The sequence below is a fragment of the Seriola lalandi genome, unplaced genomic scaffold, assembly GCF_002814215.2.
Source record: "Seriola lalandi dorsalis isolate HSWRI2012SDOR001 ecotype SW California unplaced genomic scaffold, Sedor1 jcf7180002052092, whole genome shotgun sequence".
NCBI lineage: Eukaryota > Metazoa > Chordata > Actinopteri > Carangiformes > Carangidae > Seriola > Seriola lalandi.
The window spans coordinates 42804-70281 of record NW_019522645.1 but is presented as its reverse complement, the minus strand read 5'-3'; the positions used below and the strand labels follow the sequence as shown (position 1 = coordinate 70281).

Genomic DNA, 27478 nt, shown 5'->3' with positions numbered 1-27478 from the left:
CCCCTCACCTTCAGGACAGCACATGGGACTGTGGGAACTTCTATTTCCAAGTGGTCCTTTTTTTTTTCTTCATGTTCAAACGGTCATCCTGATCGTGGAGCAGAACTGAGTGAGGAGATTACAGCCCCGTCTCTAAGCCAGCAAACTTGTCAGCTTGTCTTTTTGGATTCTCTGACATCAACATGCGGGGACTGACATGCCTGCATCGGCGCTCTGGGTTTGTCTGTGCCAGAGACTCAGACAGGTGAGCGTCATGGAGCACTGCCGGCTCGCCTTGTTTACATTGGGATGTATTGATCAGCGGCGCAGGGTTTGCAGGGGGCTGAATGCCGAGTGAGTCCTGTCGGATCTGAGTCAGGACTGGGTCTACAAACAGAATGTTGAATGCTGAAAATGTGTGTGTGTCTATGCACGTATCAGTGTGTGTGTGTGTGTGTGTGTGTATGAGTATGAGAAACAGAGATAAAGGAGCAGCTGTCATGATTTTCTAATGTAAAACAGATCCTTAAAAGCTTCAGCTCTGTTTGTAGAAGCAGGACTATGCTGCATGTCATTTGTAAACATATTTGCGTGTGTTTGTATGTGTGTTAAGAGGAGGGAAGAAAGCCAGAGGGAAAACATGACATAGTGAGCAGTTGTGTTTAGGAGCCACAGGAGCAGTAAACCACATGATTAACAAACACTTTTTGCTTATAGCTACAGGATCATGTTTCCTTGTAGATACCCAGTCAGTATTTATGTGTCTGTCCATGTGTGTGTGTGTGTGTGTGTGTGTGTGTGTGTGTGTGTGTGTGTGTGTGTGTGTGTGTGGAACCACTGCAGCATCACTCTCTCTCACCCAGATCCCCTCCCTCCTCCCTCAGCCACCACGTGCCAGAGCTGTTACATAATCGGCGTCGTAGCTACCGCTGCGTTAAAACTCAGGGGGGAAACACTGAACATTCTTGTTTTTTAAAAAAAAAAAAAGGTTTTTGGCAGGAATGATATCCTGGTGTTTTTAGCTGCAACACTGGTAATTTCCTTTAAACAACAGTTGTTAGATATTAGAGTTTTTTTTATTTGTATTTTAGAAAACATAACAAGTAAGCATATAGAAGTAAATAAATCGGCATGTTTCCCTTTGAATGCATTTCGGATTAGGTGAATGTGAATTGTTGGATATATAGACAGAAATAGATGTGCTGTTACTTGAGATAATTGCAAATCTGTGAGCTCTCGGTCCCAAACCACAGCAAAAATGATGGAGCATCTTGTGCTGTGTTTATAAAGTCGTGTCACTTTGTCCATGTAAAAAAAAAAAAGAGTTTGGTGCAGCCTGATGCATTTTTAACAATGTACAGTAAAAACAGTGTATTTATTGTTTCCACCCATGTCTGAACATCCTCCTGTTTCCTGGGGTTTACACATTGAGATTTGATTTATTTGAACTGTTTGATATTGCTAATTCTGCTATTGTCTTTCATATTGTCATTCACATATACCCATTTTATATGTGCATCATACTTGAATAAAACATGAATTGAAAATGAAAAGTAATCAAATCAAGATAGGACATACAAAAGCAAAGTGTTGTTAGTTATAACATGGAAGTCAAAGACAAATGCACATAGAGGTGAGTGTTAGCTCACAGCTGATTTCCACCCACTGAAGAAAGGTAGTAGAAATAGTATGAATGAATGGTTCCTCCTCCTCCAAAGAGGAAGAGGTAAAGGAAGCAGATGGTTATTATGAGAAATGTGCTCTTATAGTAGTTTGCAGAACCACAAATGCACATTGTCTCCACCACGATCTCATGTGTTTTCGGTCATATGAAGGTATCACTGTTCATTTCTGTGCTATATTTATGTCAAACAATGCTACACATTCACTGCGTCACTACGTTTGTACACTGTGTGTTTATCTACAGTCTATAAGAACTAACCACATCTTCCTTTGTATTCATTTATTTATTTTATTTTTTTGTGTCCACACAGTTTAAGAGGATGCTGAATCGCGAGCTGACGCAGCTGTCAGAGACAAGCCGCTCAGGGAACCAGGTGTCAGAGTTCATTGCCAGCACTTTCTTAGGTGAGTGTTTAACACCTGATATGAACAAGAATTGATAAGGGCTGCTGCTTCCTGATAGCCTCAGCGTTAATATTGATAACAAAAACCAGTGTTTTGATGGAAACAGACACTCAGTTGCCAGTTTATTAGGGAACACTTAATGTAGTCTAGCACAACAGCCCTGCAGTAAATCCTCCCTTCATGAGGGTTACAATGTTCAGTTTTTGTTTACATGCTTTCAAAGTGTTGATTCAACTTCATGGTCATTTTAGTGGCTTGTTGTGCAGTTGAACTCAAATATTTCTAGTATTCAGTTGAATGTCATTGATATAAATGGGATAGACAACAAGATCTGTTTAAAAAGGACCTTGTGTAAATTATATTTTGTGCTATAACAGACCTGTCAGTCAGCTTTGTGTCTGTGGTGCTGCCCAGCTCTTCTAATGTGAAGAATCTTATTTGCATAATTGCAAAGAGCATTTTTTTTTAGAGAGGGCAAGAAACAGCAGAGCAGAGAAGGAAAAAGGGGCTTTTAAAAGTAAATCAAGAAGGAGAGAAAGACAAAAAACAGGACAGAAGGATTCAAGGAATAATAAAGAAAGAGCTTTTTGAAAAGAGGGGAAGGAGAAGAAGATACAAAACAGAAAAAGGTTGTTTTTGAGAAAAAGAAAGTGAAAGATGGGGATTTCTAAAGAAACGTGCAGAGCAGATTTTTTTTTAATATTTTAAAGTCACAGAAAGAGAAAAGGAATTGTGAAGGGAAGGAAAGATGGAAGGGAGAAAATATGAAGAGCATGTGTTTTTCTAAAAGAGAAGAAGGAGGAGAGGACTGTCTGTTAATAGGGACAGATGGAGAGGGTGAGGATTTGTCCTTCCCTAAAAGAGAAGGAGGTGCGGCGACAGACAGCATTCCCGGACACATTGTGTGGCGTTGTCGTAGCAACAGGGTGCAATATTATAAGACGGCGTGTTGCATCAATAGGAGGCTTAGTCTTCAACAGCCCTGCCGGCAGGATGGAGGTCCAGCCGGATGACGATGGAGCTGTCAGTCAGATGCCATTCTGATATGAGTGCCTCGGCGTCAAGCCCGGCTGCGTTCGAAAATGAACACCATGGTTTTGGGTGTGAGGAAGAGGAGGCACTGTGAGAGAGGTGAGAGAGGCCAGACACAGCGCCTCGTGTGACGCTGCCACTCAGGTCGCTCTGCATCCTTACGGTGGCAGGTGTTTGTATGTGGCCTCAGATGTGGATAATGTTCGAGGAATTATTCCTACTGTGCTAATAAATATACGTGGATGGAAAATACTGAGGAGGATGTGTGGACGCGGGGTAAAGCAGGCTGTCTGTGATGCCAAAATGGGATTATGGTTTTTCTTGGTTTGCACAAAAACAGATGAGTCATTTTCAATACAACTGTGTCTGCTGGGACAGCACCTTTGTGCCAACAACTCCTGTGGAGATTATGTCGATACTGTTGGTGGAAATGGATTACACGCTCCACTGTGGGTTTAAAACATCTCCAACCTATAAACGTTTTCAAACCTACATTCGGAATAACATGACATGTGCTTCGTCAGCAAGCTCACAGCAATGCTGAGTTCTTGAGAAACCAACAGGTTTTACCCATCATCCTTAGCTTTCTACTGCTGGTATTCTGCACCCTCTGCTATTTAGCGGTTGATATACATTTATATACAACCAGTGCTCTGACAATAGAGCTATATGCTACAGTTAGTGCGTAATTATACCTGTATACATTCCTGTTTGTCAGTGACCTCCCAACCATATACAGTATGTGTGTATATATATATATATATATATACAGTATGGCCTACATATAAGCACATTGCTTTTGTAATTCTATTTTTACTTTGCAATTCGATTTTACATACTTTATACGAAACCTCCAAAACAAACAACTCTCTAATGTATTGTTTAAACATTTATTTGCATTTAAAATTTTGTGATCTACAGGAGCAATGCAAAATCCAGTTGGTAACACGGTCATTAACACAGATCATGACTGTGTTATGGTGAAAAAAAAGTACAAATGCACGGCTGATGCATGTTTCTGTGTGATATTTGAAGATGTATATGTGAGACCAGTTTTATTTAGTACTGTAAAAAGAGAACAGAGAATGTTTTTAAGCTTATTTTATTACCCGTCCAGCTCTTCACTGACAGCTTGTAGTTTTATCACACCTGCCTCCTTAATGTTGTCGGTGCTTAGAAGAACATGGGTTTCATGTAATGAGGAACTTCATGACATATGTGAAGCAATGCACATTCGCTAGTACTAGTTATAGGTGTTATAGGGTATTTATTTAAGTTGTATATGTATATGCTAGTAGCAGTTGTAGTGACAGCGGTATTTACAGTTGAGGAGCAGTCATAGTCAAGTCTAGTTCTGTAGTGGCAGTATTAACTGCTGTAACCACTGGAATGGGAGCAATGATTTTACACATCAAATTCTGTTTGCAGGTCTTGAGAAGTACTGCTGCATACTGTATATGTAAAAGTTGGATGTTTTGGCTTCCGGATGCAGCTGTGCAAAATCTGTTAAAAAAGTGATGTCACTTGAGTCAGTGTTACAATATGAAAAAATGAAAATGAAAAAAATCTGCGGTGTGGAGTTAGAAAGACATTAGAAAGACTGTCAGCAGTGGAGTTGCATTGTGGGTAATTTAAGCAAGGAATGTGGGGAATAAAATGAATGATATCAGTGGTGCATCAATTTTGATTTGTTTTAACTGTATTAGCTGGTGTTAGTGTGTAAGGTAATTTGTACAAATTATTGGTTGCCACCAGCCCAGGTGCATATAAGCAACAGTCAGATCCACAGCATGCGTGCATGGAAATGGGCATGTTTCCTAAACAAAGTAAAATTTTTGGTCAATTTAAGATCAGATATTACAGTAGCATCTCAACAAGCACTCTTGGGTTTGTTTTATTTGTGTAAGAGTAACACGACTACAACTACAGACGTAATGAACCACATGATTCTGGCTTTAACAGTATATGTTGATGTCTGTGTGTTCACGTTGCAGAGAAACAACATGACGTGGAGATCCTGTCTCCAGCTCCTAAGGAGAAGGAGAAGAAGAAGAGGCCAATGTCACAGATCAGCGGTGTGAAAAAGGTCACACAGAGCCCCAGTTTAGCACCCGCCTGCATCCCTCGCTTCGGAGTCAGCACGCCGCACGAGAGTCTGCTGGCCAAGGTGGGTTCAGACACACACACACACACACACACACACACACACACACACCACACACTCAGACACAGACACAGACAGACAGAAACATACCAACTCAACAATATGTCTCATATCTCCTGTTTTACTTCTTCAGGAGATCGAGGACATTAATCGTTGGGGTCTGGATATTTTCAAGATAGCAGAATTTTCCGGGAACCGCCCTCTGACGGTGATCATGTACACCGTCTTCCAGGTAGGATCTCTTATAAAAGTTGTAAAAGTTGTTCAAATGCGGATAAATGAAGTTCATTTTTATGGTGCATTTTATCATCAATAAATCATTAAGTGGCTATAACCGACATCTTATACTAACAATGTATCAAATGACAATGTGAAAACAATGGCTGCTCATTGTGATAAAACTACAGAGACACTCTCACTGCTCCCATCATATTGCTTTCGGCTGCAGCAGGCAGCTGTTTACCCACTGAACACTGCCTGCTCAGCACCAAGTAGCTGAACATGGTGGAGCATTTAGCAGCTAAAGAACCAGATGTTTCCCTCAGGAGTTGATGGAGACCAAAAACAGAGCTAAAAGAAAGTCGATATTGAACATACCTTACCAGATGGACACAAACATGACTCCAGATGAATGATAATGTTGCTCTGTAACAGCTAGATGTTCAGCACCATCAACTTGATGGTGATGATATGTCACTGTTGTGTTCACAACTTGTTTCTGCTGCCACCAGGTGGGTATTGTAGGTTTAAGACATCATGTAAAGATTTGTAGGGATAAATGGAGTAAAGATGTTATTGTCACCATGACTACGGTACATTTTGTGGTGTGACGCACCAAGTTGGATTTGGGGAAAAATCAGCTGGTTGCCAAATTGAACAAACTTCTGGCAACTTGCCTGGTCGTTAGAATCAACTGAAGCCGCCCATGTCACAGTAAAAGAGAATCATTTCTAATAATAGTCATTTGATGCTGATGTGACTCTGGTTCTTTACTGATCCTCTTCACCCTGCCAGGAGAGAGACCTTTTGAAAACCTTTAAGATCCCAGTTGACACCTTCATCACCTTCATGATGACCTTGGAGGACCACTACCATGCTGAAGTAGCTTATCACAACAACATCCATGCAGCTGACGTGGTGCAGTCCACCCATGTCCTCCTGTCCACCCCCGCTTTAGAGGTGAGCTGAGAAAGCTTCTGGTTACTTTTATATGGATCTAGTTGGATGTAGTTATTAATCACAACAAGCTCCAGGGCTCTGGCTCTGCATCAGACCTCTGAATCCTGACTTTTATCCTCCTAGTTGACACTTTCGTTGTTTCTTGTTCAAAATAAGTAATAATATTATAATAATAGCTACAATATCATATCATCGTATTGTTTTGAATTAATGTGTTGTCTGTCCCTTGTCCAACCCAGGCGGTGTTCACAGACCTGGAGATCATGGCCGCTCTCTTCGCTAGTGCCATCCATGACGTCGACCACCCAGGAGTCACCAACCAGTTCCTAATAAACACCAGTAGGTTCCACATCTGTCTCTGTCCACATCTGCCTTAACAGGCCTGATCGAAACAAGAATCACATTGAAAAAGATTGGAAACACTGTCAAAAAAATCTCAAACAAATGAAAAATGTGTTTTAGGATTAAAGCAGTATTTTGAACACTGTAAAAAAAAAAAAAATTTCTATAACTTTCATAATATTTTGAGAGACTTAAATACATAGGGATAATTTAACACCCTGGAACAGTTTCTTAAACACTGCAACACCTTTTTGTAAAACTTTCAGACCCTTTAAAATACCATAAAACAGTTTGATCTGCATTGTCTTTAGTAATTGGTAATCATTAGTAATCGGGTGATTTGCTGACATGGTAGCAATAATGTATGTAGGTCTGTTTTTACTTCACGTTTTGCACAATGTAGCAAATGTTTAGGGTGTCCTTTTACACGTCTCAACCTACATCTCTGCAGGTTCGGAGTTGGCGTTGATGTACAACGACGCCTCCGTGCTGGAGAACCACCACCTCGCCGTGGGCTTCAAACTGCTCCAAGAAGACAACTGCGACATCTTCCAGAACCTCAGCAAGAAGCTGAGAGACTCCCTCCGCAAGATGGTGATCGACATGGTGAGACTGCTGCAGTTTTTACACCACACATTGATTTTCCTTTCCAGTCATACTGTGGCTGAACTGTCGCTTTACAGTATCATTTTTATGGTATTCGATTTAGTCTGTGGTTCAGTAAAAGTTGTGGATGGTAAAAGAATGCTGAACCAGCAGCTTTACGTATCTGGTAACATGCTACTTTGAAAAGGCTGCTGGGAAAACATCATCATGCAGATGTTGCATGAAAACACTGACAGACTGATGGTCAGTTATGGCTTCCTCTTTTCATCTGCAGCTGGGTGGAACAAATAAAATCGGGGGGTGAAAAAGGAGTCGGAAAAGAGGCAGCACACAAAAAAGCAACAGAAAAGGAGAAAATACAGCAGTAATGAGAACATATATGGTATTAGTATATACAGTAATTCCCAATTCCATGAGTTTGGGTCAAGAACGTTTATCCTGAGAGTTAAAATGGAAAACCTGCGGATCGTGACCTTGTGCCATACGAACAAGTAGTGACATAATAACTACTGAATCAGACTGATGTCCAGCACAGGTGTAGTTCTGGAGTGCTCTTTGCTTTGCTACAATCAGACTTAGTAACCCAAACACTGCAATGTTGGATAAATCTACAGACGTGCAAGGACAAATAAACAAACTGTCACTCATCTCGCACATTTTCAAAGAAACACTTCAAGACATACAGTGTATCATTTCATATACACGCTTCCTTCATTCGTTATTAAAAAGCATTAGAAGCCTTTAGACCTTATAGATATAGGGAGGAAGAACTCCACGGACGGCATGAAAAGACGTCTTCTCGTTGAAACAAGGAACTGAAGTTGTGTCGTGTCTCTGTCTGCGTGGTTGTCGTCCTCTTCAGGTGCTGGCCACTGATATGTCCAAACACATGAACTTCTTGGCGGACATGAAGACAATGGTGGAAACCAAGAAGGTGACTAGTCTGGGAGTCCTGCTGCTCGACAACTACTCCGACCGCATTCAGGTGAGAGCTCCCCCGGCCGACAACGAACACAGGAACACACAGTAATTAATGGTGTCATTATTCACACACAGCAATCAGTACATCATGACGGCTCATACGTGGATAGTGCATTGTTTGAACAGAGACTTTACATCACTGTGTAATTTTAAATCCTACATTCATCTGCAACAAAAACTGAAGCATTAATCTGTTTCAGATAAAAAAATCTGTATAAAAAGTCAGCACTGAATGAAAAGCAGCAGCACGTTTCCACACTAACCTTCATGTTTCCTTCATACACAACAAACTGAACAGCTGTGTGTGACAGTGCTGCTGCCTGCTGGACACGCAGCGGCCACTGCATCTGTACAGAGCTGAAGTGTTGTACAATGTGTTATTGTTTTGGAACTGGCAGAAAGATGACAGGGTTAGAGAAAATTATAACTGGTGAATACAATCAAACTACTGTCATGAAATGATCAGGGTCTTAATTATCCTCTCAGCTTAGAGCATCAGTTTATCCAAAAGGTGTTTATAGTATTTGGTAACATTTTATTTTACACGTCAGATAATTCCAGTTTATTTCCAAATGATCTCATGAGAAGTTTCTTGGAAAAAACCATAACATTTAGTTTTAATTACAGATAAAATAGAGAGTGGTCATTTGGTACAACTATCTAAATGCTAAGGTAGCACAACCTTGAGACTTTAAGTCAGAGGATAGCAGGTGAGCTACATGTGCAAAATATGAAATGTGTCTACAACCAATCAAACAAACAAACAATTGAGCATAAATGAAGAATAAAGTTTTTAATAATAGATTAATGGGTAATAATTATTTATTGGCATTTAAATGCAACTTTGACTCCTGTAATTAGTATCAAACTACATGATTCTTTCCAGGAAACTTTAAAATAAAGCCAAAACAGGGTTAAATATGTAAAATTTCCTTGCACAAAACTGTTCCATATGACATTTCCAGTTTGTTTCAAATAAACAGACCTTGCTGAACTTCTTTATATAGGAACTCCTCACAGTCATCACCATTAGTTTGGTCTGAAGCCCCTGCACTGAGCATGTCCCTAAAAGAATCACCGGCAGAGTCTTACTGAGCATGTCTACTCCAGGTACTGCAGAACATGGTCCACTGCGCCGACCTGAGCAACCCGACCAAACCGCTGGAGCTGTACCGGCAGTGGACTGACCGCATCATGGTGGAGTTCTTCACCCAGGGAGACCGAGAGCGGGACAAGGGCATGGAGATCAGTCCCATGTGTGACAAACACAATGCCTCCATAGAGAAGAGTCAGGTAACGCCCACTGACACATAGAGATGTGGAGGAAGTAGAGATACAGCACGAGATAGAAAAAGAGAAAACGAGAAAAAAAAAATTCAAAATGACAGCTAAGTTTTGTGTTTTTTAACATCGAGCTGGACATATTTTTTATTTGCATGTGTGGGTTAGTCCTCTGGACTGGATTTAAGAACCAAACTTGGTAGCTTCTATTGCACTGACACATTTTGTGCTCGTCATAGAATAATGGTAAAATGATCATATTTACACCCATTTTCCTTCAGTCAAGTCAATGTAACCCAGAGTGTCTTCAACAGAGCAATTTTTCTATATTCATTCTATACTACTACGATTTGTCTGTTCATTATTGTCATTATTGATTTTTATGACCAGGTGGGGTTCATCGACTACATTGTCCACCCTCTGTGGGAGACCTGGGCGGACTTGGTGCACCCTGATGCTCAGGACATCCTGGACACTCTGGAGGACAACAGGGAGTGGTACCAGAGCATGATCCCCCGCAGCCCGTCGCCCTCCAGCCCCGAGGAGCACCACGCCGAGGTGGGGCCAGGAGGAGGAGCTGTGGGAGCAGGAGGATCTGTCCCCTCAGGAGGGGGAGGGGGAGGAGGAGGAGGAGGAGGTGGAGGGGACAAGTTCCAGTTTGAACTCACGCTGGAGGAAGAGGAGGAGGATGAGGAGGAGTCTGACCTGGAGAGCCCCTTAGAGGACGAGTCCCAATCAGGCGGGGAGCGGCACCGGGACTCCTCCTCCCCTTCCCTGTCTCCGGACCCCCGCAGCAGGTACCGCCCCCCCTCGCCTCACCCGTCTCGGACCCTGAGTCTGGCTGCCATGTCGGTGCGGAGCCCCCTTCCCCACAGGACGCTGGCCTCCCCGAAACGGGAGGGCACCGACAGGGACAGAGAACTGAGCCAGGAGGGCGACGGGGTGGCCTGCCTGCGTATGGGCACGTAACAACCAGCACAACCTGCCCCGCCTGAGAGACACGAGCGCTAGGTGTAGGGAGAGGGAGGCAGGGCAGGCCTCTACCAATAAAGTCTGTAAAATCACCACAGTCCCTTTACACTGGAGACACCCTCTCTGGAGAACAGAGCGACGTCCCCCCTCTGTTTTTTTTCAGCAAAGAAGAATCGTTTTAGCCTCTCTTTGGGTGCCTGATAAGCCTTTGTGTCCCATCCTGCTTTGTTGTAGTTTCAGTTTAGAGTGTCCCAGACAAAGACTGCTGCAATTTAACTGGGAAGAAGAGCGGAGCAGAGGCATGACACTCTAACAAGTACATAAGGTAAAGGAAATGTCTTCCTCTAAAATAACTGTCTGTGACATTCGGACAAGAGCAGCGATTGAGGATCGCGGTGGTTCGACAGGGTCTCGGAGATGATTTTGCACCATAGTTTCAGTTTAATGTATGAAATGATTGAGTCAGTTTGGAATAAGTGAGTATGATTTCTTTGTTTGAGAATGATGTGGGCGATGAATCATTTTACCAAATACAGGATCTAGGTGAGCAGTGAGAAAATCGATGGACCTAAACCTCAGGGTATGAAGAGAAACTAAAAATCTAATGTAGCACAGATGTAGTGGGTACCCCTGACCTGACCCCTGACCCCAAACTGTCTTTTCTGTTTGATTTACCTCCAAACTAGAGACTTTATTTAACCTGTATGTCTCTACATTTTGATTAAAACCCTTTAATAGAAAATTTGGAAACTGAAGCAATCAAATAATAAATATTTAAACCAGCTTGTAGCACCAGAGATTAAACACTGAAAAAGACTGTGCCCCGGTCTCACCAGTTGGAAATACAAAAGACACCACCTGTATGATTTGTTTAAGCTTTATTTTTATACCTGAGATGATTTTAAATGGTGTCATTGTTTTAGGTTTTGATTTTCAGACAGTTCTTTGTTGTACATTTGCTGGTCTTGTCTGTGTTTATGTGCTTGAAAAGCATTTTTTATCAGGGTGCCTCTGGTCCGCAGTAGCACTTTACCGTCTCTGCTGTTCAGCTCTTCTATTCAGTCACACAAAGGGCTTCACCCACCGTAGGCCTACCGATCACACAAACACAGCACAGACATCTGAAGCCAGGTACCAATAGGCAGGGTGGGAAAGTAACTGGACTAATGTCTCAACAGGGGATTTGACCGGCTCAGAGAACACCAAAACTCACGCCCTTCTGGTGGTCGGCTAACACTGGAATTTTAAGACTCCAGCTGCGTTTTGAGGAGTTTCAGCTACAGAGATTTAGATTCTCTAAAACTGCAGCATTTGCACCTGACTGTCATTTATAACTACAGGTGCGATAAGCTCAGTCAACTTTAAAACTAATTCTTCCTTTCTTAGGCAAGTGAAAACCCTGCGCCTCCTGTAGTCCTGCATCCTGCGATCACAGCAGCCTTTCTAAACTTACAAAATCTTTTTCAGAGTCTTGATTTTAAAAGGCTTCTGTGTTGGTTGATTTGGTCCCGTTGTTTGCTGTTTGGCCTCGTCTACAAATTAATATTTTGTGGGCAACATTTTTCAATCTACAGATTGGAACTCAGAGACTTTTGAATTAATTGTGAATACCATGAATATTCCATTTCAGTCTTTAAAGTAAAGCTACTAGTAATTAAAATTTTCACTCTCTGACATTTCAAATGTCAAACATCAGCCACATGTCAAGGCTTGTCTGTTATTCTGATAATACTAATAGTGGATCCTACATTTACCATAATGCAACTCAGTAGTGTCTCAGACCCTCCCTGCCTTGTAAATGCCCAGATTTTTTTAAAATCTGTCCCCTGCAGGGTTTCTATCATTAATCAGAAAATTAATTAATCAAAATCACTATGACATCATCAGGGTTTTTTTTTTTTCAAACGTTAGAAACCTCCCCGTCCCATTAGACATTATACAGCTGTTTTCACAGGCTGTACTCAAAATAAACTGACCTTCATGTCTAAAATAAGTAAAGTGCCCCTTTAAATAAACTGCCCTCCTTTTTTTACTCAAACCAGTAAGGGTCTTATAATCCCAAAATCATTGTGGTGTTACTTTCTCACCCTGCCGACAGGGACTGCTGTACAGATTACGAGGAGCACAGTTTCAGTCGTGAATTGCCTGTAGTTCAAACTAAACCGATTGTGTTCCATCAGGTTATCAGTCTTATTTGGTCGTTAGTGCTCGACTGGGATAACTGTGTGCCATAAGTGTTGAAAACACACAAACACCTGCCAGCCTACGATGCTGTACATTTTTACTCTAGAGATTTTAACCTGATGATTGTATCAAAGTCATTGACTTTATAGTGTTAGTTTTTACGAATGATAGATGTCAACAGTATTTAATGCAGACAATTTAATAGATTTTGTGCAACTTAGGATCAGTCTGTTCAGCCCTTTCCTAATCAGATAGCTGACACTTGAAAATGTGTGTAGTTTCAGGAGTTTTCATGACTCTTTCTGTACCAAGTATACGTTCAGTCTAGAGCAGCGTTTGTCACCGTCATTGAGGTAGAAAGACCAGGAAGTAAACAAGCACTACACCGGATATGATGCACTTCCAGGTCAGGCAGTAGTAGAAAACACTAGTCTAACAGTATTTCATTAAGTCAGCTAGTAAGCTTTATTGATCAGCCTTACATGTGATAGGAGAGGTTGGAACCTGGTGTTAAAAGACCATTTTGCCGTTTTTAACATGCCGAGCCTCAGAACGTGGTTTGACTCACTGTTCTCTCTTGAGATGTTTCAAAGGTTCCTTCACAAAAACTGTAAAAATAAGAAAGCTTCTTATTGCCAGGCCTTAGAGTTGGTCATACAGAATCAGAATACATTTATAAAACTTTGCATTTCTAAAATGACAAGAGTTCACTGTTGGTTTTAGCTTAACAACACCCGGGAATCGTGATAAAACATGAAAATTCACCAAAGTCGAGCCAAAAGGGTTTTTTTCATGACAGCGATATTCTGCTTCTGTCCTTTTACACACATTTATTCCGTCATTTCACAGAATAAATATTATTTGCGATCAAAGCAGTCACATGATAATCGGAGAAATTCAGCTATGTAAATCGTGTTTAGTTTTCCATGTGTTCTGACTCCATACTTTAATTAGCAACAGTTAACCATAGATGCCTTCATGTGATGAAAATGCCATGTTAGCCTCAGCAGCCACAGAGCATTTCTTTTGGTTATTCACAGACTTTACCTCTAGCGCCATCAACAGGACAACACATTTATACTTGCACACAAGAAACGTCATGATCTAGCGGGCATGTTGCCATGAAAGGTGCTGAACGCTTTGTGGCCTTTTCTTTAGCATCACCCTGACAATGAACCTTACTTCTTTTATTTATTTTTTTACCTGCACTGGTAAAGCTCTAAAAATAGCACAGTTGTCTGTTTTGTATTTTACATAAAGCACCTGCATATTATATTGTGTGATGAACACTGCAGCCTAGTGGGGTTTTGAACTTTTACTCTGCCCTGTGGTGCTCTAACCATAACTTTACCATCAAGATTCCTGTTTCTTTTTTAAGCCACCAAACAGAGACACCAAATGTCTCTAAACATTTGTGTGCAGTGTAAACTTCTAGTCCACCCATAATCACCGGAGCTGAGCCAATAATTCAGACTTCTTAACACTGGTTAAACAGTTTTCTGTTTTTACAGAGAGAAAACACATTTCCTCAGGTTAGGTAAAAATTTGATAACGTGTTGATGTTTAAGAAGATGGAAAAGAGCTCAAACACCAAACAAGTTGATATTAAACCTTTGAAAATATGTGTATTACATTACAGTCTTTTTGAACCATCTGCTTTATTTTTCAGAAAGTAATTTCATTATATGATTTATGTTGGAAAAAAAAGTAAACCTAAATGTAAAAATCTTGTACATTTTTATCTAAACAGAGATAAGACAGATATAACACAGCAGTGATGTAGTCTGTTGTTAACACCATTTGTTAAGTCCTCTGGAGCACAGGGAGTGATGCGTTTACTTATCCAGTTTGTATGGAATAAACTAAAGCACAAGCAGTGATAGCCACTGCGACTGATCAGAAAAGCAACATACAACACAAAGACGAGGACAAATTAATCACATAATGCTCCTAATAATAATGCCTTTATTTAAAACTCAAAAAGGCCTTACAATGATGTCAAGTAGATACAAAATAATAAAAATACAATCAATTAAAACAAACACAATTAATAAATAATAACAATCAATTGAAACAGGTACAGACAGAAGTTAAAAGGTTATTGATTAATGACTTTAAATGATAAGGTACCACATTTATTTTAAAGTGACTTCCAGGTGGAGAGCTCAAAGAAGCCAAAAGCAGTTCTTCCAAGCTCAGTGTGAACTCGAGGGACATGGAGCTTAAGCCAGTCATTAGTCCTGGTGTAATGTGGTCCAGTGGACCAACCTAACATGGGAGTAATATATGAAGGCAGCTTTCCAATAAAGACCTTGCATATAAACAAATGTATGTGCAAAAGTGAGAGAGGACCACCCAATCGTTTTGTACAGGATGTAATGATGAATGTTATAACCAGTCATCACCAGTAATGAACCTGAGAGCGGAGTGGTAGACAGCATCGAGGGGCTGTAGAGCTGTAGCCGAAGCATGCCTATACAAGATGTCACCATAATTTAAAACTGATAAAAAAAAAATAAATAAAAAAAAAGGAGGGGGGTGGGGTTCTGCAGTGCAATGGGAAACAGGATTTGTTCCCAAAGATAAAGCCAATTTTTTGCCTTAATTTACTCACCAAAATTGATAGATAACTTATCAATTTTGAAGCACTTCCGTTTGATATGAGCAAAACACGTGAATCTTTTTAGGAAAAAAACGTCACATGTACAAGTTGAGCATGGCATTTCCATCATGTGGGATGTTTGAAACACTGAACATCTTTTTCCGACGCCCTTACAGTTTTACGTCATGTGAATGTGGAGTGTGTAGCTCAGTGATCTGAGGCGTTTCATCGGCATGTTAAATTCAGCACTGTGGCTCTACAGGAAGACATCAGTGCCATACAGTGTTAAATGTGTTGACGAGCAGCCGAGTCTCTGCTCTCGCTCTGTTATTGTGTTGCGCCGATACTGCCACCATTAATGTTCATGCCGTCTCGTTTCCTCAGCCTGTGCTGTGCAAACTTCTATAAAGATATTTATTCTTCAAAACGTTTCTGTCGAGACAAAGTACTGTAACATAGGACATTTGATTTTATGTTCTGGAGCCTAAAAATCAAGTATACTTTACAAGTATGTATACATCTGCCACTCCAATGTTTTTGTCAAAGAAAAATATATTTTTGTTTCTCATTTTAAGCCAAAAGAGTCTCGGGAGTTCAGGGTGTTTTAAGTGGAAAATGCCAATAAATTATATGGAAATTTATATCAGACTGGCTGTTTTGTCATTTCTTTGTTTTATATAGTCAGCCTAATGAACAAAGTTTTCTTTTTTTTGTTTTTTAAAATGGAAATAATGTCACTCAAGATTTACATGCAAGACAAGTCAGATTTATTTCACTTTCAAATCTGGTCCCAAAAGTCCCATCAAAATACAAGAGACACAAAATCCCACTATATGATCCCATATCGACATTGTTATCAACTACAATATTCTTGAATGAAAACTAAACATGCCAGTATGAATATGATGATGTTATTTGGTGCATTATGTATGTTTATATATGTTATGATCTGCTGTTTTCCTGCAGGTATTTTAAAGTTTGTTGTGTTCAGCAGAAGCTTCTGTCCAGTCTGACTGGTGCTCCAGTGCAGGCTGGAGGCTTCACCCCCTGTACACACAACAGAGTTACAGTCACATCCCAGCATGACTCATTACATTACCAAGTATAGTAAGAAAGAATAACTGTATAAATGTGGAGGTTGAAGTGATGTAGATGCAACTGATAACAGTGATAGTGAGACAAGGTGATACACACTTCAACACAACAGCAATAAAATGCATTGTCAGGGTCAGCAGTAATTAATAAATATACAATAAAAATGTTGAAAAAGTTGCTTAGAAAAGAAAAAAAAATAGCACATTGATTTCAAACAACAAAGTATGCTGTAGTTACATTGACGAGGGAAAAAAAAAAAATAGAAGTCCTCACCTTGTAAAGTTGGCAAACCAAATGGAAAAGGGACGACATTGCCTTGTCCTCATTCTCCTCTGTGTATTCCTGCAATATAACAATATCATTTTTACTTCTATTTATTATTTGTAGTCCATTATATGTCAAATGTACAGAGCTTCATCAGCAACTGCAGAGGCACAGCGGCTTAATGCCAGAACCATATTACTTTTCTTTCTCACAAAAAACAATCCCTGTGACACCACTGTATACACATACAACTACATATACAATACATACATAATCCAAAGGGGAGAATTCAAGACCAACATTTGCTCCATCATTTACAATTGACAGAAAAGAGATAATTAAATGATCTTCTAGAGTCATGATGGAATGAATCCCTTCTTTTCTATTCAACTCTTCTACTTTAATTAACTTGTAAACTGATGGGCTGTTTATCACTGAGCTTCAGCTCACCCAAATCAGCTTATGTCAGTCTAAAGAAATGTTTGCATGACTAATTTAATCTGCTGTTTACTGTACTGCAAAGCTATCTTTAACAATTTTATGAAATTTGAAAGTCTTAGTAAGATCTATTCAATGTTTTCTATACAACAAAAGGAATCAGAAGACTGTGCTTATTAATGTGTCAGTATCAGTGGAGCAGATGAAAAATTTATTGTGCAGAAGAATCTTATTACTATTAACTTTTTTGTAACACTGTATATCCATCTATCAAAATGCAAGCGGTGTATTTTACCCCATTGAAGGTGACCCAGGGGACGTGTGTGTGAGCGGGGTTCAGAGCTCTGGTCATGACAGCGTTGGCGTGCATCAACCGGTATCCCATGCCTCCTTTGACACAGGAGTCGACGCTCGACCAGGAGACAGAGGGAGCGTAGAGCTGGAGGCACTGAGACAACAGGACAGAGTCAGCATCACCAACAAGGCACATCCAGTGATTATTCCAGCAGGAGTCTACTGGGATTTTAAAATCTGCAAACACTGCAGTCACTGTCACTTTTTCTGTTTGCTGTGGAGGACGTAGACAGACATGTGCCAACTCTGACACATCAACAATGGCTTCTTTATGGTAAGTTTACCTTTATTTGCCACTGTAAATAATTTGGTTTTAGAGTTGCAACAATTAGTAATTCAACAAAAAATGAATCTGAAGTTATTCTTATAGTCAATCATTAATCATGTTACAACTTCTTAAGTTTTAATACTTTAATATGATTGTTAAATATATATCTCTGGGTTTCGGGCTGTTAGTTGGACAAACAAAAAAACAAACAAAAAAAAAAAAACAGGGCTTCTGGACATTTTTCACTATTTTCTGACATTTTATAGAATAAACAAATAGTTGAGAAACTAATAGATTAATTGATGATGAAAGTCATTGTTAGTTGCAGCCCTAATAGGTTTAGATTTGTTAAAACTGGTGACCTGTTTAAAACTTGTGGGTCATGACTTGGGGTAGATACAGGTGATGTCAGATGATCAGACATCACCTGTATCTAAGTCATGTTAAATACTGCAAGATCCCTGGTGAGTTAAATGAAGAAAAAAAAGCTACAGTTGTTTCTGTAGAAACTCACAGGCTGTGCAGCGGCGAGAACATCTGCTGCTGACTCCATGCAGTAGATGATGTGAAGTGCTGAGTCTCCCGTTAACTGGATGATACAAGCCTGAGGAGCACAGCGGTTCATTTAAAGTCATCATGCTTTTGTATGAATAAAACATGACAGAGGTGCAGGTGATGAAACATGCAAACCTCAATCATGTTTCCTCTGCATTCAGGCTCTCCATGCTGACAGGTGAAGGGAGAATTTGCTGAGGGAAGCTCCTACAAGATAAAATACAAGTCTCACTTAGGTGATATTAATGTTTGGCAGCAGTGAAGATTTTCTTGGCCGTAATTGTCAGTATGACCTCTTAAGATGACGTAAAATCTTCTCCCCACTTTTAAAGACGCTATGTGTGTGTTAATAGAAGACGAGGATCAGCTTACCTTGGCATTCCCGTAGGGCACCAGAGTGACAGTCATGATGTCCTGCAGCATCGTCCAAGTAGGGAACAGCTGCTGGGAGATAAAGACTCTGCAGGCTGGACACAAGCTCTCATAGTACAGAGTGACAGATACTGGAGGAACAGCCCGGTTTGGTCTGGTAGCATTCACCTCCATACACTGCTTCTGAACCTACACAAGGGAAGAAAAAAAAAAAAAAAAAAAAAAAGACTAACATGTGTTATGTTTCCCAAAACAAGTCTGATGTTTTTTTTTTTGTTTTTTTTTTATTAACCAGAAAGAAAGCCTGTGTAAGCTGGGTGTACTAATCCACCAGGGTAGCACTCTCTATGGAAGTTTTATATTTGCAGAAAATGAAAATATGGTCAACTATAAATTCATTTGTGATGCCATGGTTTCATGAATTTTGACCATTTAACATTAAGTAATTTTTACAAGTTTGTCATGAGAAATCTCACCATTGGTTAAAAAAAAAAAAAAAAAAAAAAAAGTGGATCAGATTCCAATTATCTTTAGTTGTAGTGTTACACCTAATCAAAGAATGATTATAAAACTTGTAGCTCACAGTTTTCAAAGTATGACAAACTGCACACCCTTGTATTTGGTTTTCCAGCCCTTGCTCATCTTTAACCTTATTAACTGTTTGTGTTATTTGACCCAGAGCTGCTGTACCAGTCACATGAAGAACGTTTGGTCTTCAATTTCCCGAAGCATGACTCTTATTAAGACACAAACTAGGGAAACTTTGAACTCCATTGAACTCAATTTTCCATGTTTTTATACAGTGATATTGTTAATATTATGTCCCTCAATATATTTTATCCATTTTCCCTTTTCATATACAAGAAGAAAAGATTTTTGGTATTCGAGATCCTGATAAGGGCATGAGAGGACCGTTGTAAATTCTCACAAAAATAAAACCCAAGAAGTCTGTACTTGGAGCAAGTACAAATCAGAAAATTTTTTCAGGTATTTGGTTTAATTTTCACATTTTATAACGGTATAAACGCTTTGTATTTAGGCTATATATTCCTTCCATTAGGACAATGTTGTAAAAGATAAAACCCCTTGCTTTTATTCCATTATTTCCATATCATTATCTTGTTCAGACCGAAGAGGTCAAGCAGAATAAATAGTATGTAAAATAGACCCCAACGTGTTTATTCTACTTACCTTACATTCTATCGCTATCTCCAGTGATCGACACCACTGAGAAGGAGGATAACGGCAGGATGGCTTGGGATGAGATATCCCGAAACCTCTCCTGAAAGTACAGAGGAGTAAAAACACAGCCAGCAGTCCTGACAGCTTCATGTCTGATATCAAGTCCACGCTACACTGAGGAGGGAGGACAGAGAGGACTGAAGCAGCCACTCCTCAGAGTCGCCTAATCAGCCCGATCAGCAGCTAATTAATGCCAGGTGTGATTGAATGCTGCTGCCTTCACGGATCCTCGGACACTTCTGCTTCGCACTCCGTGAACAGGAGAAAAACAAGTAATAAGTGGCTGTTCGAACCTGGGATTAATTAGAACATTTTTATCGGGGAGAATGAAGTGACAAATATGAATAGTGATAGTACAAGAATAAAATTATTATTAATAATAATAATAATAATAATAATAATAATAATAATAAAATATTCCCAGTCAGGAAAAAAAGCAAATAAGAGTCTGATGGATATGCATTTTAACCCTAAACTGCACAGAGACTCGAAGTGAAGTTGAGTTGAAAGCAAAGCCATATGGGAACTGTAGTTGATGAATGCTAATAGCGAATAACAAAAGTATTTTTTCTTCAGCAAAACTATGAGCTGCTTACATTGTACGAGCAAGCACAACAGTAGAAACCAAATTTGAATGAGAATATGAACACAAAACCTCAGGAAAGTATGTCAGTTCTTTACAAAAGTTATGGAAGAAGCATCTGAAAAAAACCGTTGAGGAGGGGCGAAGTGCGCCATCTTGGAGTTTGGATTCTTCATGTTGGTTTAATGGACTTCAGCTGCGGTCCAGACAGGATGTGTCACTCTACCAACACCTGTGTCTGAGAAGTTAACCTGCTCTGTCGCTTGTTTTATTTTCAATATTTACCCAATGAGCAAACTTTATTAACGCCGACTGTCCAATGTTGTTTTGCTCAGAAAACCACCCAAGAGCTCAAATCTAACCTGAGTCTAGAAATGAAAACATCTCAGAAAATGTCCACTTATTTTTCCGGTGAAAACACCCCGATCGCCAGAAGCTATGTGATTGAAAAGAAACTTATTTTCGCGATGGCAGGTAAATTGCCCTCACCGCCACTGCTACCATGTGACGCTTGAATTTTCCGGCAATGCTGGCGGGCAAAATGAGAGTGAACTCAGTGGGCCATGGCTACTCCATGCTGACAGAAATGGAGGGAAGTTACACTAAAAATGGCGTCAGCTTGAACCCTGGCATTGCAGTGGCCACCCCTCCGTGAAGATCGGTGTTCGTTTATCTATGGCCCGTTGATGCAAACAGCGTCAAAAGAATGGATTATTTGATGGAAAAACAGTACAAGAACATCATGACCCTGAGCTGGCTGGTTGTCCAGGCACTGGAAGGACATAATTATTCAGCAGAGTTTGCATTCAAAGCCCCAAAAGAAACTCTTCGAAAGGTAAGATGAGTATTCTTTAAACTCAGTGTTGTGTTTGGTGAATGGATATTTGTTCTTACATACAAAGCATTCCGAGCTTTCAGATTCCCAACTCCAAAAAAATCATACCTGGACCTTGAACAAAAAGTTTATTTTTACATGGTTAATCCATCTTTCCATTGATGTTGTTTAATGACTAATTCATGATAGGAGGAATTATTACATCTGGGAAAGACAAAAATGTGATGTGAATGTCATGCACTTGGTGATTAATTCTAGGCCATTTAATCCCTACTGCTTTTCACTGATATTTTCAGTACTTTGGTCTGTATGAAAAGTGGAACAAGTATCAAATTGCTTTCTATTTGATATAGAAAATGTATTAATAAGACTTAACTTTGTGAATCCTGCAGCGACTCTGAAAGTTGCAAGGTTTTCTGTCTGGTCAGATGTGCACAGGTTGTGCAGGTTGTCATAGTTGTTCAATTTGTGATACACTTTAATATCTATGACAGTCTTCTAAAGCATTGTCATTTTGTACTGTATCTCTTGTATTCTGGTGCTCAGTGCATTAACCCTTTTACAGTGGTTTGGGTTAAGTTGCTTTGAGGGGAGCAGCAGCAGGTCACGTTGCAGAGGTAGTGGTAGCTGCAGCAGTTGATTCTAGCTAGATGAATGACCTGTTACCACTGTTTTCTCTGCTGTCATTTGGCATTTAGGCCTATATGGTGTAGCTATCATGTAATGATTTCTTATATCTGCATACAATGGCAATAGAGTTTTGCTATGTGCAGTGAAATTTAAAATCTAAAGTGTAGTAGTTTGCTACATACTGTGTAGTCTTGAATTTGCTTGATGCTTGTAAAGCCACAGTGTGCGTTACTGTGGTACACAGTCTCCAGTTGTTGTAGTGTGTAATCTAGCACTTTTGCTGTAAAACAGGCTTAGTATATGAATTAGAGTTGTGACGATGAGTCAATTAAGCAATTAGCCGATCAATAGAAAATTATTCTGCAATTATTTTGATAAATTATTTATTGTTTTTGTCATTTTTCAAACAACAATTCCAAACATTTGCTGGTTCCAGCTTTTCAAAAGTGAGGATTTGCTTTTTTCCTGACCCCAATATGATAGTAACAGAAGTATCTCTGGGTTTTGAGCTTTTGGTTGTACAAAACACACATTTTAAGATCTAACATTAGGCCATGGGAAACTATGACCAGCATTTTTCACAATTTTGACATTTTATAGATTAAAAAATGTGTTGATTAGTTGAGAAAATATTCTGCAGATTAGTCTATAATGAAAATGATATTTACTTTCTGCCCTAATATAAATTAATGGTATTTATGGTATACATTGTGTTAGCTGAGGCCTTTTGGTGTTTGATTAAAAACATCACCCCTAAGGAAAAGTGTTGAAATCCTCAGGTTATAAAATAACACCCAAAACAACTCATTAAACCATCATCTCAAATTTATTTGGGGATCTGAAAGTGCATACATGAACAATAATGTTCTGAAGTAGGTAAAGTCAGGTTTTACACCAACAAAAAATGTTTGAAACCATCAGTTTTTTTTCAGATGTGACTTCTAATGGAAATTCAAACTATTTAAATGCCTGTTTAACACAAAAAGCTGAATGTTGTTGCATAATCATTATAGTAAACATTTACAATAACAGTATTTTCTCACAGCAACAGGTTATTAACTAAGGGGAACTAAATGCTTTAGATTAAAGCAGAAAGGCTAGTCCATACAGTCACTATGGAAAACAAAATTAGGCTAAACGTTACAGAAACATCATTTTAACAGGTACTACGTTGAATGCGATGCAGAGACAAGTAGAGGTATTTGATTGTATGCACAGCTCAAAGTGAAACAAAACCTTTCTAAATATATGAAGTCCCTGGATTTCAAACATTTAAAAAAAAGTTATTAACTAATGTCTCATCTAACTCAAGGTGAAATGGAAAACAAAAATATCTCCCAAAATGCTGTTTCTGTTTGACAAATGATTCAACTAGATCCCACCATGTTATTGGCATGGAAGAGAGTTGATAGGATAGACAAGCCATTGAATGGCAGCCGTGCATTGTGAGAATGCAAATATCAATTACTAACCTGCCTCATTCCTTTTAACCCTACCCGTAACTACACCAAACCCATAATAAACATTGCCATTCTTTCCTTCAAATTTAACCTCCAGCGTAAATTTCCCATACTGAATAAGTACCACGCTAAACCTGTACCTATATAACCAGTTCCCTCACTTAGCTACATCTCACCCTGCACCTAAACATAACGATCTATTCACTATACAGAACTCTGATCTGGACCTGTTTTGCAAAAGGCTGTAAATGATTGTTCAAAATTGTAGTCAGTGTAAACGATTTTGAACATTCTGTTCAAGCAGTTTTTAATTTAATTAATCTTGCAATATCTTTACCAGGCAGTAACCAGGCAGATTAGTGTTAAACAAGTAAAACTACTTCTTTAAGGTTTCGGAAAGATAATTATAATAATTAAATATACAAAACAAGCAAACATTAATTATTATTCTAAGGTCAGTCATCAAACATGTTACAAGCCCATCTACCATACCAGCTTTCACAACCCTTCCCTTCTCTACCTAAATGGCACACTACTTCCTGTACTGCTGCTCAACATTGGCTTTGACATAAACTGTCTCCTGCAGAATTTTCCAATATGAACATAATTGCTAGGGAGGAGGAACTATATTAAAAGCTACATTCCCCTTCTAGAAATTAAACATAACATTATTACCACAAAAAACCATCACCATTACTTTGCACCAGAGAACCTGACAAACAAGGTTACCTTATTTTTTAGCACTTACAACATAGCTCTTACTCAGTCATTGCTGCATCTCACAATATCGAGCCAAGCCCTTCAATCTATTATCATCAACCCAAGTCCTTCCCAAAGGCATCTGAATGGGTCTAATTTGTCTTAAGCCAAACAAAGGCTAACAAGCGCTCATACACAAGTTAGGCTGATTTAGTCTTCCATGCCACAAATCCATGGTATCTAGAATAAGATTTCAGGAAACTTTCATGGTCAAGAAAAAGAATAAATGTTGCTGATTTTAGTCCTCCTTTTTAAGAGGTTTTAGTTACCTGTTAAATCCAAATAAAAAGACAAACATCTGAAAATAAAAAAAAGTAAATGGCAATCACATATTTTTCCTTTCATTTACTCATAAGCATGGCATTTAAGATTTTGAAAGTTCAGCACGCTAGCTAAATAGCTTGCCCAAATTTTAATTCTAGATGAATACTTGTTGTAAAGTAGAATTTTGGCCTGCTGTAAAACACTTTCATAATTTAACACTGGTTATGAAAAATGACTTTGTTGGACAGAGAACTACATAAAATGATTCCTTCAAAATAAGTGAAAAACTCAGAAACCAAATGCCAGACCAAATGATAGCACCTAAATTTTAAAACCTTCAACTGAAAGTACATCGTGACACACATTTTAAGATATGAGACACAGATTCGTCTCCTACAAAACAGTAATAATTTTGAAGTGTGTTTTTGGTGTCTTGTTTGTTCATTTTTGTTTGCACAGTGATAAAACATTTAAGTTATAAAAATTGACAGTGACAACAGAAAAAGACCAGATTGTGCACAAATAATACTAGTAAGAGGTCAGCTCATTAAAGATGCCACAGAGGAAAAAAAACAAACTTGAACTTATGTGCTTTGTTAGTGCTACGACATATCAATCTCATCAGCAACTTGTCCATATTTAGCACCACCACATGTCCACCTGCTTCAGTAACAGGATGGATGTACATAAAGACAGTCATAGTATCTCCACCTCACATGAGATACTTGTGTGCAAATGCTATGCTTTAAATCTAAACTCCACAAAGCAGTGGTGTAGTCTGTTTGTGCACATATTTGTATACTTTTTCTGTATTCCTGCTACAAAATTAACTAGGATAAGTAAAATTTATTTTTTCAAATTCACAATATTAAATAAATATATATTTCCAGTGATGTACTAAATTTAACACTCAATCTCAGTGTGCAAAAAGTAAAAAAAAAAAAGACATCTTGAATGAGAAGAGACAGACACCTATATTTGATTTCACATGCCAGATGTGGACCCTGCCTAAGTGATAATAGTCATATAGATGTGTCCATCCATCTTTACTGTATAACAAGTAACTATAAGATGAAAAAAAGGAAAGAAATAACATTTTAATAAGAATCCTGTGAGACAGGAAATTCAGGCTAAAAATATGAACGCGCAACAGTCTGATGACAACTGGTAATGTATGAGTAGTATGTTGATAAATTGACAGTATGCTAAGTAGACTACACCACTGTTACAGAGTCTTAATTTCTACATGAGTGTAGTACTATTTGCCCATTAACACAGGGTATTAGAAAACAGTGTGAACAGCTCTCCAAAATGTCAAACTTTGATTCTATCTTTAAAGAGTAACTACATACAGGTTAAAAGTCCCGCTTGCATTGCTATCTAGTGGTTGTGTCATGCTCTGTCCACAACCTGTGCAATGCAGCATTTTACATTTTACTACTGTGCAACACTATATCACAGGATTGATCTGGTCACAAGTACAGCAGACCACTCCCAACGGGAAAGCTTTTCCATTTGCTTTGAAAAAGAAGATCAGTCATACAGTATAGGCTGTATGACTGCTACTGTATGACTGTTTTTTTATCTCAGGGAAGTGGGGAAAAAAAACAAAAAATAAAACTTTTACAGAACACAGCTAACTGTAAAATAAAAATAACAAAACATATCTTTTATAGCTGGTGGTTAACTTGGTACCAGAACTGGTATCAAAACAGTACCCGACCATCATGTCCGTATTATAATTACATATGATACCTATGTTATACAACAATGGCATGCAGAGTCAAACATTTACAGCTTTTCAGTGCCACAAAGTAGGGATAGGACACATTTTCCAACTCCCTCCATGGCAATAAACAGTCTGACAAAACTTATAACTTCAAGTGTACATACGCAACGAGCATCAAGCATGTGTTTAACTAACGGCCGCTAAGAGATAAGTGCATTGATAGCGACCAATTAAACAGGTAAAATATACGATACAGAAAAATATTATTCTCTGATCAAACCAGTGACAAAATTTTAAATCAGCTACTCTTATTTGCTTGACTTTAATGGCCAACCTAAACGGACAATGCTATATTAAATGACTAATGTATTTTCCTCCTATAAAAAATATTTTGAATGATTTACTGTAACCAACACGTATCACTTCATCTCCACTCACAAAGTGCACAGTCAAAGGAGAACAAATCCCTGGCTGGAGGGACTTGGATAGGCCTGAAATGTAAACAATTTCCATTTTAAGAGATATTTATCATAATAGATGTACTTTTCTCTGCACCATTTTGAATATACCTCACACTTATGAAGAAAGAAACAGTATGTTCTGCTGTATACCAACATTTATCAAACAAGTGAATTTAAGTGTCATAATCTTATCACTTTTTATGGTAATATACTCTATTTGGTCCACCATAGCTGGAATCATACTCTGTTAGCTAGTAGCTAACATGGCTACAAATTTCACACTTACAGCAATAAATTTACAACTGTTTGGTCAATCTTAAGTGTTTATATGTTGAAGTAACGGTAGTTCCGGTAGTTCATACAGCTCCTTTTTCAATGAACTGTATGATTTTGATATGCATTATAGCATTCAGTTTGTAGCTGTATACTTCAGATCATAAAATTGATTATATTAAAAATTTCACATAAATGAATTTAAACATCTGGTTTATAGGCCTATGTCATCTGTACAGCTTCTCACAGTAAGTGTGATGTAAATCAAATTTGGCAACCTTCAGGGGAATAAGGTTGATAACTTCTCATAAATATAATGCTTAAAAGCAATCACTTATATGAAGGCAACTACCTTCAGTAATAATACTCTCCTTGATAGTAGTTCAGTATACTCAAGCTATTGTAGCTTTGTATCCAACTAGACTCTGCCTCAGTGTCTGGTTCATCAGAACATTGTTGTCTACAAGAGAAATATGATGGCTGGAA

General features: G+C 38.8%; 2 protein-coding genes across 8 annotated transcripts in view; one reads left to right on the top strand and one right to left on the bottom strand.

Moving 5' to 3' along the window:
* The window catches only part of LOC111649941 (3',5'-cyclic-AMP phosphodiesterase 4C), a 97318-nt gene extending 81267 nt beyond the window's left edge, over positions 1–16051 (top strand). For all 7 annotated transcript variants that reach the window (XM_087172140.1, XM_023399641.2, XM_087172139.1 and 4 more), the window contains 9 exons: positions 1974–2067; positions 5094–5266; positions 5397–5495; positions 6278–6442; positions 6682–6781; positions 7236–7390; positions 8253–8375; positions 9482–9664; positions 10043–16051. In XM_087172140.1, the coding sequence (XP_087028266.1) occupies positions 1974–2067; positions 5094–5266; positions 5397–5495; positions 6278–6442; positions 6682–6781; positions 7236–7390; positions 8253–8375; positions 9482–9664; positions 10043–10621 (1671 nt within the window). In that variant the 3' untranslated portion in view covers positions 10622–16051. The remainder of the gene's footprint in view (positions 1–1973; positions 2068–5093; positions 5267–5396; positions 5496–6277; positions 6443–6681; positions 6782–7235; positions 7391–8252; positions 8376–9481; positions 9665–10042) is intronic.
* Positions 16052–16154: 103 nt separating this feature from the next.
* Positions 16155–20141, bottom strand: LOC111649942 (IFI30 lysosomal thiol reductase). The gene is made up of 7 exons (XM_023399646.2): positions 19948–20141; positions 18757–18945; positions 18520–18591; positions 18344–18433; positions 17503–17655; positions 16779–16847; positions 16155–16457 (listed from the first exon to the last, which is right to left on the bottom strand). The coding sequence occupies exons 1-7, from the start codon at positions 20086–20088 to the stop codon at positions 16398–16400; spliced, it is 774 nt and encodes a 257-aa protein (XP_023255414.1). The 5' UTR covers positions 20089–20141; the 3' UTR covers positions 16155–16397.
* Positions 20142–27478: the final 7337 nt, after the last annotated feature.